The sequence below is a fragment of the Triticum aestivum genome, chromosome 1A, assembly GCF_018294505.1.
Source record: "Triticum aestivum cultivar Chinese Spring chromosome 1A, IWGSC CS RefSeq v2.1, whole genome shotgun sequence".
Lineage (NCBI taxonomy): Eukaryota > Viridiplantae > Streptophyta > Magnoliopsida > Poales > Poaceae > Triticum > Triticum aestivum.
Window position 1 is genome coordinate 308,341,233 of NC_057794.1, and position 10,486 is coordinate 308,351,718.

Consider the following 10,486-nt stretch of genomic DNA (forward strand, 5'->3'; position numbering starts at 1 on the left):
ATGGGTTTGGCGACCACCCCAAGGGTCACCAATTGTACGGGTTCAGTGATCACCCTCAAGGGCCCCTTAGTGGAATCACAACACCATGCATTATGCGAGGGCGTGGGGAGAATACGGTGGGCCTAGTGGCATTTTGGGGAGCATTGTGCCTTGATACGTCTCCAACATATCTATAATTTTTTATTGTTCCATTCTATTATATTATCAATCTTGGATGATTTATATGCATTTCTATACTATTTATATCATTTTTTGGACTAACTTATTAACCTAGTGCCCAGTGTCAGTTGTTGTTTTTTCCTTATTTTTTTCTTTATAGAAAATCAATATCAAACGAAGTCCAAATGGTACGAAACATTTTGATGATTTTTCTTGGACCACAAGACACACTAGAAGCTTCGGGAGGAGGCCAGAAGGGCCACGAGGCGATGACAAGCTCAGGGGGGCGCCCCCAAGCTTGTGCCCCCCCCCCCCCCCGTGGATCCTCTAACCCTAATTCTTCTTCTATAAATACCCAAATATTCCCCTAAGACCAGGGGCACACCAAAAATACTTCTCCACCGTCGCAAGTTTCTGTCTTTGTGACGTCCCATCGCAGACCTTTTTCGGTACTCTATCGGAGGGGGATTCGATCACGGAGGGCTTCTACATCAACCTTGCTGCCCTTCCGATGGTACATGAGTAGTTTACCACAGACCTAGGGATCCATAGCTATAGCTAGATGGCTTCTTCTATCTCTTTGATCTTCAATACAATATTCTCCTCGATGTTCTTGGAGATCTATTTGATGTAATCTTCTTTTGCGGTGTGTTTGTTGAGATCCAATGAGTTGTGGGTTTATGGTCAGATTATCTATGAATATTATTTGAGTCTTCTCTTAACTCTTTTATGCATTATTTATATATCTTAGTATTTCTCTCCGATCTATTGATTTGGTTTGGCCAAGTAAATTGATTTTTCTTGCAATGGGTTCATCTTGCGGTGCTCATTCCCAGTGAAAGAAAGGGACGTGACACGTATTTGTATTGTTGTCACTAATGATCAAAAGATGGGTTTTGTTCATATTGATTGGACTATCCCTCTACATCATGTCATTGCTACTTCTTGAGCTTGCATTGATTTTTCCCTTAAAGAGAAAAGGGTGATGCAGCAAAGTAGAGATAAGTATTTCCTTCAATTAGAGACCCAAGGTATCAATCTAGTAGGAGGTACAAGAAAGTCTGCAATGTATGCACCTGCACAAATAATCAAACACTTGCACCCAACGCGATAAAGGGGTTGTCAATCCCTTCACGGTCAATTGCAAATGTGAGATCTCATAGAGATAGGTATAAAAGGTTGCTAAAACGTAAAACAAAATAAAAGTAAATAAATTGCAGCAAGGTATTTTTGGTTTATAGATCTGAAAATATATGACGGAAAATAGACCCGGGGGCTATAGGTTTCACTAGAGGCTTCTCTCTTGAAGGAAAATGATACGGTGGGTGAACAAATTACTGTCGAGCAATTAATAGAAAAGCTGAAAGTTATGACGATATCCATGGCAATGATTATGAATATAGGCATCACGTCCATGTCAAGTACATCGACTCCTGCCTGCATCTACTACTATTACTCCACACATCGACTGCTATCTGGCATGCATCTAAAGTATTAAGTTCATAAGAACGGAGTAACGCCTTAATTAAGATGACATGATGTAGATGAATAAACTCAAGCAATATGATGAAAACCCCATCTTTTTACCCTTGATGGCAACAATACAAATACGTGCCTTGCTACCCCTACTTTGTCATTGGGTGAGGACACCGCAAGATTGAACCCAAAACTAAGCACCTCTCTCATTGCAAGAAGAACCAATCTAGTTGGCCAAACCAAACCGATAATTCAAAAAGAAATACAAAGATATAATCAAATCATGTATATAAGAATTCAGAGAAGATTCAGATAATATTCATAGATAAACTGATCATAAATTCATAATTAATCAGATCTCAACAAACACACTGCAAAAAATATTACATCGGATAGATCTCCAAGAATATCGAGAAGAACATGATATTGAGGATGAAAAAGAGAGAAGAAGCCATCTAGCTACTAGCTATGGACCCGTAGGTATGTGGTAAACTATAATTTAAAAATTTTGTATTTAAAAAAAATACAATTTTTTTTGTGTTTTTCAAAAATGTTTGGAATTTAATATTTTGTTCTTATTTTTCAAATTTTTGCCTGTGTTTCCAAAATTTGTTTAAAAAATGTTCACATTCTTAAAAAAAATTATGTTTTTTTTCAAATTTGTACGAATATCTTCAAAAATAAAAAAAATGTTCATAATATTCGAAAATTATTCAGAAAATTTATAAATATTAAGTTTTTTTAATATTCGTGTTTCAATAATGTTCAATTTTTTCAAAAGTTTGTTCGCAAATACTTTCCCTATCCGAAAATACTTGTCGGAGAAATGGATGTATACATCTATGTGAGCGACAAGTAATATGGATCGGAGGGAGTATTAACAAACGACTGCGTTTTAGAAAGAAACGCAATAGTATGTTTCTTTTTTTTTTGCATCGAAACGCAATAGTATGTGGTGCTGCAGTACGCGTGAAAAAAGAACCCGCAAAAAAAAACTACGCTTGAAAAGAAGCGCTACAGTACGTATTGCTAAAGTAGTACGTTTTTTCCTGAGAAAATAGTGGTAAAGTACGTGTGAAAAAATACCGCTACAGCCCGCGTCGTTTGAAGAATGGGCTGGCCCAGTCGGGTCGCCCTATGTGCGTCCCGCTGCTCCTGGACGCATTGACCGGCACATAGGGACCTCTCTTTCTGCCATGGCGATTTATAATAAGTTATAGGTCTTCCTCCCAATTCCCCTTCTTTCGACTGCCAAAGTGCCGAGCGCCGCCGTCCGCCGGTCCGCCGCACCGTCCTCTAGCCGCCGCCCGCCGGCCTCCGCCGGCTGGTTGTTGCAAGCGCTGCACGCAGTCATTGCTGGCTGCTGGCCCTTCTCGTGCTGCCGGCTATTCTGTGAACTGCTGCCGAAGCCTGAAGGACCGGAGGTCGAAGGAGCAAGCAACTAGTAAGGTATGCATCCGTCGGTCCAGTATCATACGGCGATTCTGTATACATTCACTGCTAGTCTGCTACTACTACTCCGCTCCTGTCTAGCACTGAACAAACATGTACAATAAATAAATAAATAAAGGAGACACTAATCCCTTATATTATCTTCAGTTTTTGTATTATATGCTTACTTCACAACAATCACTAGCAAATTAAGATACCCAATGGTGATTCAGAGAAGATTACCTGCAGTTTTTGCCAGTTGCCACTGGATTGCTACTTTGCTAGTTTACTTCACAAAATGATATGTTTAGTGCAGTCATCCATGTCTGATTCAGAGAAGGACTTGCATATGGTGTTCATTGACTTGGAGAAGGCCTATGATAAGATACCGCGGAATGTCATGTGGTGGGCCTTGGAGAAACACAAAGTCCCAGCAAAGTACATTACCCTCATCAAGGACATGTACAATAATGTTGTGACAAGTGTTCGAACAAGTGATGTCGACACCGATGACTTCCCGATTAAGATAGGACTGCATCAGGGGTCAGCTTTGAGCCCTTATCTTTTTGCATTGGTGATGGATGAGGTCACAAGGGGTATACAAGGAGATATCCCATGGTGTATGCTCTTTGCGGATGATGTGGTGCTAGTTGACGATAGTCGGACGGGGGTAAATAGGAAGTTAGAGTTATGGAGACAAACCTTGGAATCGAAAGGGTTTAGGCTTAGTAGAACTAAAACCGAGTACATGATGTGCGGTTTCAGTACTACTAGCTGTGAGGAGGAGGAGGCTAGCCTTGATGGCCAGGTGGTACCTCGGAAGGACACCTTTCGGTATTTGGGGTCAATGTTGCAGGAGGATGGGGGTATTGATGAAGATGTGAACCATCGAATCAAAGCCGGATGGATGAAGTGGCGCCAAGCTTCTGGCATTCTCTGTGACAAGAGAGTGCCACAAAAGGTAAAAGGCAAGTTCTACAGGACGGCGGTTCGACCCGCAATGTTGTATGGCGCGGAGTGTTGGCCGACTAAAAGGCGACATGTTCAACAGTTAGGTGTGGCGGAGATGCGTATGTTGAGATGGATGTGTGGCCACACGAGGAAGGATCGAGTCCGGAATGATGATATACGAGATAGAGTTGGGGTAGCACCAATTGAGGAGAAGCTTGTCCAACATCGTTTGAGATGGTTTGGGCATATTCAGCGCAGGCCTCCAGAAGCTCCAGTGCATAGCGGACGGCTAAAGCGTGCGGAGAATGTCAAGAGAGGGCGGGGTCGACCGATTTTGACATGGGAGGAGTCCGTTAAGAGAGACCTGAAGGATTGGAGTATCGACAAAGAGCTAGCTATGGACAGGGGTGCGTGGAAGCTTGCTATCCATGTGCCAGAGCCATGAGTTGGTTGCGAGATCTTACGGGTTTCACCTCTAGCCTACCCCAACTTGTTTGGGACTTAAGGCTTTGTTGTTGTTGTTGTTGTTGTTGTTGTTGTAAAATAAGTAATGATGATATAATTGTCAATTTCAAAGCTAAGAAGTCTAGAAGAGCATATCTGTGGTTATTGGTTATATTTAGTCTTCTTTTGGTCATTCCGGTGTATTCTAGTGATGTGGAGCACTAGATACTGGTACTTGGACAACAATACGCATGTATTAGTGTAACCATGTATATTTTGTTTCACTTTATGTTGTGAATTTCCATGCATATTTTGCCTTCAGTTTGAAATCGGCCCCCTCTTGGTTGCTGTCACGCCCCGCCACTGCTACCTGTCCAAATCCATCGCCAAGCCACCGGCGTCTCCGATGGAGTCATTTCCGCCGCATCGGCTTCCTCCACTGCCCGGGAATCCCTCCTCTGCTCCGCCGCCACCGCTTCTACATCAGCAGGCTGGGTCTGCTCCGGCGCCGGCAACGCTCCTGGTGCGGCACCTCCCAGAGGCCATCACACAGGAGATGCTCTTTGGACTCTTCTCCCACTATGGCGCCACATCCGTTCGCCTCTGCGGTGGAAAGTACTTTCCTCCTCCCTGTCCGCTCCTGCTTTCTTTGGTGTTTTACATGTTTACTGTGTTTGATAACTTGTGATTTAGCTAGCAGAGTTCCTTATGTATACTATTTCAAAAGAAGTTCTTTAGGTATACTGAGATTTGTCTGCTCGCCTAGGTAATACATGTGGTATATTTTTTACTGAAACTATTTTCACCGTTACAGGCTGCGGAACTGTGCATTTGTGGATTTTAGGGACGAGATGGCGGCCAATCAGGCGCAGTCTGTGTTGAACAGGTTCCTTTCCTCAAGTACACGCTCTGCTTGATTAGTTGTACATTTTCTTTGTTCGAACTAGCTGCGGAATATGACTTTTTTTTGTGATCTTAATTTTGTGAATTTCTTTCCTTCATTTTTTTTTGCTAAGGGCTGGTTTTTGCAGGTTCAGGATCCTTGGGAAAGTACTGATAGTTGAGAGAGCAAACCAGCCAAATGCCAAGAATGTGAACGAGAAGCATCAGGAGGAATTAGCTCATGGGATGCCTCAAGTGCCAAGTACAAATTCCCAGAATCAAGAGAATCCTACATCAACTGCCGAACCGATCGCTTCTAGGCTTGGTGTGGACTATTCATTTCCTCCTCATCTTGAGTATGTTATCGCCATCGTCGTTGTTTCACTCATTATCTTCCAACATCTTCCTTTTCTTATGAGTTATGATCACTTAAGCCATTTCATATAGGTAATTGATATGTTATGTGTTATTAGAATGAAGTGAAGTAACTAAAGATGCGAGCTGCTATCTGCAACTTCACCTTTGTATTTGTAGTACTCTTTTGTTCTAAAATACAAGGGACCCACCAAGAGCTAGACCGATATTATTTTAGTTCTGTGACACAAAATTAATATCGTTGAATTCCTAAATGATATCTCTTTCATGTCACATAACCGACATTTTATTGGTCTAATTGTTGGCCAAATTTCTTTTGGAATGTGTGGGCACCTTATATAAAAATGCCTGGTATTAAAGGTATTTTGTAAAAATTAGTCTCCGTGTTCTTTGAATGGATCTCTTAATTGTTGAGAGGGTTGCCCAAACGCGATATATAAGGCATACCCAGTAAAGCTTACAAGTAAACCAGATATGGAGATGGCGACCAAAGTTGCTGTTTCCATTTGTATAGCTCGACAAGGGTAAGATGACCTGGTCTTATTCAATTTTGAGGGAATCCTGGTCTATTCTATTACCAGCAGGGATTACATAAGTACATTGTGTTGTTCAAAGAAAAAAGTAGTAGTTGTATCTCTAATTTAAAAGTTGTCTTCTTTGTTCCCGTTTCAACAAAATGCTTGTCTGTATGAGAAGTTAGTAGCTCAATTTACCACTACTGGATTTATGACCCGTCTAAAGGCCTGTGAGTTATCAATGCAAGCGTTTATTGCCACTTCCGAACTTTGAAGTCCTATATCCTGACCAAGATGCAATTCTGACTTCTGAGACTCCATACTCCATACTTCTGAAATGTTTCATAGTTTTCCAACGAGGTCAACCAATTCTTTTCTGCAGAAGTTCTTTCTGTTATCCATGTTAGCGGTCCTAATCCACCATCTTACTTGAGAAATGTGATTAACTCTTTATTTATTTTTAGGTATGCATATCCACCACCAGATGGAAACATATTGACAAATATTGTCAACTCTCTCATTGCCGTTCCCCGATTTTACACTCAGGTTTATTAGAATTTCAACCTCGTGAACTACTGTTACAGTTCACAAGGCATTATTTTGTGCATTTAGCATGAGCAAATGTATTTGGATTGATGTATTTCTGTAACAGGTGTTGCATTTGATGAACAAGATGAACCTTCCAGCTCCATTTCGGACGGGATTGCCTACTCCACCTCTACCATCACAAGTGCCTGCTCCTCCTCCCCCTCCACCACCGCAGCCTTCTATGGCAGAGAAACTTCATCTGGCTGATTTGTCTAGTGATGAGTCTGAGATGGAGTCTTCTGATGTTCGTACCAATTCTTGTGTTTCTATCTTTTAGTTTGTAGTATCTTCGCCAAAAGTTTATGTGTGCTTTATATATAGGAAGATGTTGATACAAGGAAAGTCAAGCGCGCAAAGCATGAAGCTATTGTTGGTCCTGCAGTTGATAGAAGTGTCGCCCATGAATCGGTCGGGGTGAAACCAGCTGCATTAGTTCCCAATGAGCTTCAAGTAATAAAAAAGAAAAATCCAATACTGCAGGTGAAGCATTCTTTCTCAGAACTCAAAAGTTTTATTTACTTATTCATTCTCAAGTGCAATGGTTCTGTGCAGATTAAACTTGTCCCTAAGGCTGCTTATAAGGAACTTGCTGATCGGAGTACTATCGACAAGGGATTGGCCTCTAGAGATGAACAACTTGAAGAGAAACATTTTGCCACGCCTCCGGAAATAGAGAAAGAGAAATTACCGACAGAGGAGATTTTGTCCCTTCCCATGTTCAAGGTAGATGAATTCAGTATTTTATGCCATTTGCACAAACATCATCTATGGGTTTCAACTCTAGCCTACCTCAACTTGTTTGTACTGAAAGGCTTTGTTGTTGTTGTTGCACAAACATCGTGAGTACTGGTCAGCCTGAACATCTCGATGATGTACAGTTTTAGTGATATTTCTTTTTAACTAAAAGATGATTATTACCAATACACAGTGTATGTATCATCATCTGTTCACTTAATTTCGTTCTTTTTATCTTGATGATGAGATGCTAATAATTGGAAGCATGGTTCTATTAGCAGATTTTAAATGTGGTTTCATAAGCTGGTGCTGCTGGTTGTTATGTGGTTGGGTCTATTATGTCACTATGACACAATGATCAACTGATGGGCATTAGTTTTTTTTCATAAACTTGTATTTGTTTTTTTCTTGCTATTCATCAAAATGAACATCATTATCCGCTTTTTTAACGAAAAACTATGGGAAAATGCTGATTTTTCGCAATTCAAGACTTACAAAATGTCCCTTCTGTTTATTGAAATAACATACAGTTCAATTATGGTTTGATGCCTCACTGACACATGCTTGTGTCTGTTTTGCAGAATTACACGCCAGGGAATCCTGCCAGTGTATTATATATTAAGAACTTGGCAAAAGATGTTGTTCATGATGACTTCTACTATGTCTTTGGTATGACCGAGGGAGACTGAATACTGTGTTTCTTAGAATGTTGATTCTGCACATCTTAGTGCCTTTTCATTTCCTCACCTTGTTTCAAACTGCTCTTAACAGGATCTGTGTTTGAAAGCTTGGATGCTGCAAGGTCTGGTTTAAGTATCAAGTTAATGCAGGTTAGATGTGTACATATCTTTTGCTTGTGGCATGATTATGATTAAAAAAAGGAACCTATTCATAAATCAATATCCAAATGATGTTCCTTGCTCCTGCATCTGTGGATCATGGTGAAAATTATCGAGCAAGCTGACGTTTGTTTTTGGACAACATTAAAAAATCTGCCACCATTTTGTTTTATTTTGCTAGCACATTCTTCTGTTTCTGAAATATTCTGATCTTGCTCCAGGAAGGTCGAATGCGGGGCCAAGCTTTTGTGACATTTCCATCTGTCGAACTTGCTCAACGTGCACTGGTTAGTGACTCCGATTTTACCCATTAGTTTGTAATATGACAAAATAAAGCTAATTTACTAAAATTATGGTAGAAATCCCATCTGGATACTCAGATCAAAAGCTGCTCACTGTGCCCAGCACTAACAAACTTTGTCTGAAGTAGCAAAGTTATAAGACCAAAAAGGAAAAACATTGAATGCCATTTGTTGTCAGGAAATAAGTTCCAATTGGAGTTTCTTTTAATTCCTTATTATTCAGTCCTTGAGAGCCAGAAGTGCTAAAGAATGGCGCGGTTTCTGATTTTGCAGAATTTAGCGCATGGTTATGCGTTCAAGGGCAAGCCGATGATCATTCAGTTTGGTAGAAGCCCTGCTGCTACCAAAACTTCTTCCTAGGAGGTTGCATTCTTTCCGACTCTGATGTGCTGTGAAGCTGTTGGAGTTGGCAACCAAGATTCTCATTTTTACCTGTGCTGGTGCCGTTGTTGCTGTTAAATTCCAAGTCGCTCTTACCGTGTTGCTAGAACTTTAGGTAAGCAACGACGTCGGTTAATTTGACCCGCTTACGTCTATCTAACGTACTGCATCTCTCCATGAGAACAAATTCTGTAACTATTCTACGCTATATATGCACACTGCCCTGAATGGTGTTGGACTTGGACTGTAAGACAGCTAGGCATGTCGTGTGGAAGAAACAGCTGTATCTACTATCTTGTGCTTCTCTTCTCCAGATTCTGAATTCGGGGTAATGTACTTCTTCTGTCCGGAATTACTTATGTCGCACCTGAGTGGTAGTAGCTGTGGCTGCAAAGGTCTGCATGTTGTGCTGACCGCCTTGCGCCCACGTCCATTTGAGGTGGAGGGTGAGTTTTTAGGGGCAGTCGTGTGTGCCACGGCTTGGAGCGCACTTCAACTTCTCTGAATTGAACAAGCTTTTGTGTTGATCTCGTCGGAACCAAATGTGCTCAACATTCAGCTAACCTAGCACTTATCCAGCTTCTTTTCCACTCAGTTGCCTTGTGCAGTGTTCACAACCCTTCACGACACCTCGTGAGTTCGGTGGTGGTCCTTGTCATTGTACTTTTTTTATGTACACTTGGTTTGTGTTTTTTTGTTGGTGGATTTGCCATGGCCGCCGCCATTGTGTGGTTTTCTTGCATCGAGGCCTCTCACAAATTGCTCTACAAATCCTCTCCCTATACATGATGACACTTCTCCACTCGGATGCAAAGGATCAACTATCGATCAATGTGTACCAAATGAGTAAGATGATGTTGAATTGTTGATAAATGTTCCCACACCTATGAACCTGCAAAAGGCTAATATGTTGAGCTTGGAGGCTTAGTGGACCAAAACAAAGCAATAAGTGGATCAAGATATTAAAATAATTAGGCCAGATCCAAATGAACTCAAAGCAATGCAAGATGACCTCAAATGTAAGAGGAAACAAAAGAGGCTCACGCTCAAAGATAATGGGTTAACCAAAGGAATGATCATACAAGATTTGCCTATCAAATACTAAGATCATGTGGCACAAACTCAAGGAGATACGCTAGCTTGATTGCATGTAGAGGGTAACAACTTCGTAAACTTGGCACCACTCTAACGACTCATAAACTTGACATTTCACTATATGAAGTATTATTGGCACTTGTATCTCCTTTTATTAGCTTTCTTTCTTACTTACTTACTTTTGGAACTTTTCATGCTTCTCATTTGCTTTATGCCAATATACAAGTGAGGCACAAAATAGATATCAAATTACTCTTACTATGCAGATACTCAAGATAGCAATGATGTATATGACGAAGATGTCACTACGGTG

The 10,486-nt window shown here is 41.0% G+C and overlaps 1 protein-coding gene across 5 annotated transcripts; it reads left to right on the forward strand.

Annotated features, from left to right (window-relative positions):
• The first annotated feature begins 2,795 nt into the window (after positions 1-2,795).
• LOC123047475 (U11/U12 small nuclear ribonucleoprotein 65 kDa protein) lies at positions 2,796-9,371 on the forward strand. Of its 5 annotated transcripts, none has more exons than XM_044471044.1 (12): positions 2,796-3,084; positions 4,784-5,076; positions 5,276-5,347; positions 5,493-5,699; positions 6,698-6,779; positions 6,886-7,065; positions 7,143-7,301; positions 7,374-7,544; positions 8,138-8,225; positions 8,328-8,386; positions 8,617-8,682; positions 8,971-9,371. In XM_044471044.1, exons 2-12 carry the CDS (start codon positions 4,868-4,870, stop codon positions 9,055-9,057), a joined length of 1,380 nt encoding a protein of 459 aa, XP_044326979.1. In that variant the 5' UTR covers positions 2,796-3,084; positions 4,784-4,867; the 3' UTR covers positions 9,058-9,371. The 5 variants fall into 5 exon arrangements, with proteins under 5 accessions (XP_044326979.1, XP_044326993.1, XP_044326984.1 ...); XM_044471058.1 differs by having other exon boundaries at positions 8,621-8,682; XM_044471049.1 differs by having other exon boundaries at positions 5,499-5,699.
• Positions 9,372-10,486: the final 1,115 nt, after the last annotated feature.

Coding starts and splice junctions, on each gene's coding strand:
- LOC123047475 (XM_044471044.1), top strand. CDS start 4,868: ATGGAGTCATTTCCGCCGCATCGGCTTCCTCCACTGCCCGGGAATCCC. Junction 7,545..8,137: donor TGTCCCTTCCCATGTTCAAG/GTAGATGAATTC, acceptor TCTGTTTTGCAG/AATTACACGCCAGGGAATCC. Junction 8,683..8,970: donor AACTTGCTCAACGTGCACTG/GTTAGTGACTCC, acceptor CTGATTTTGCAG/AATTTAGCGCATGGTTATGC.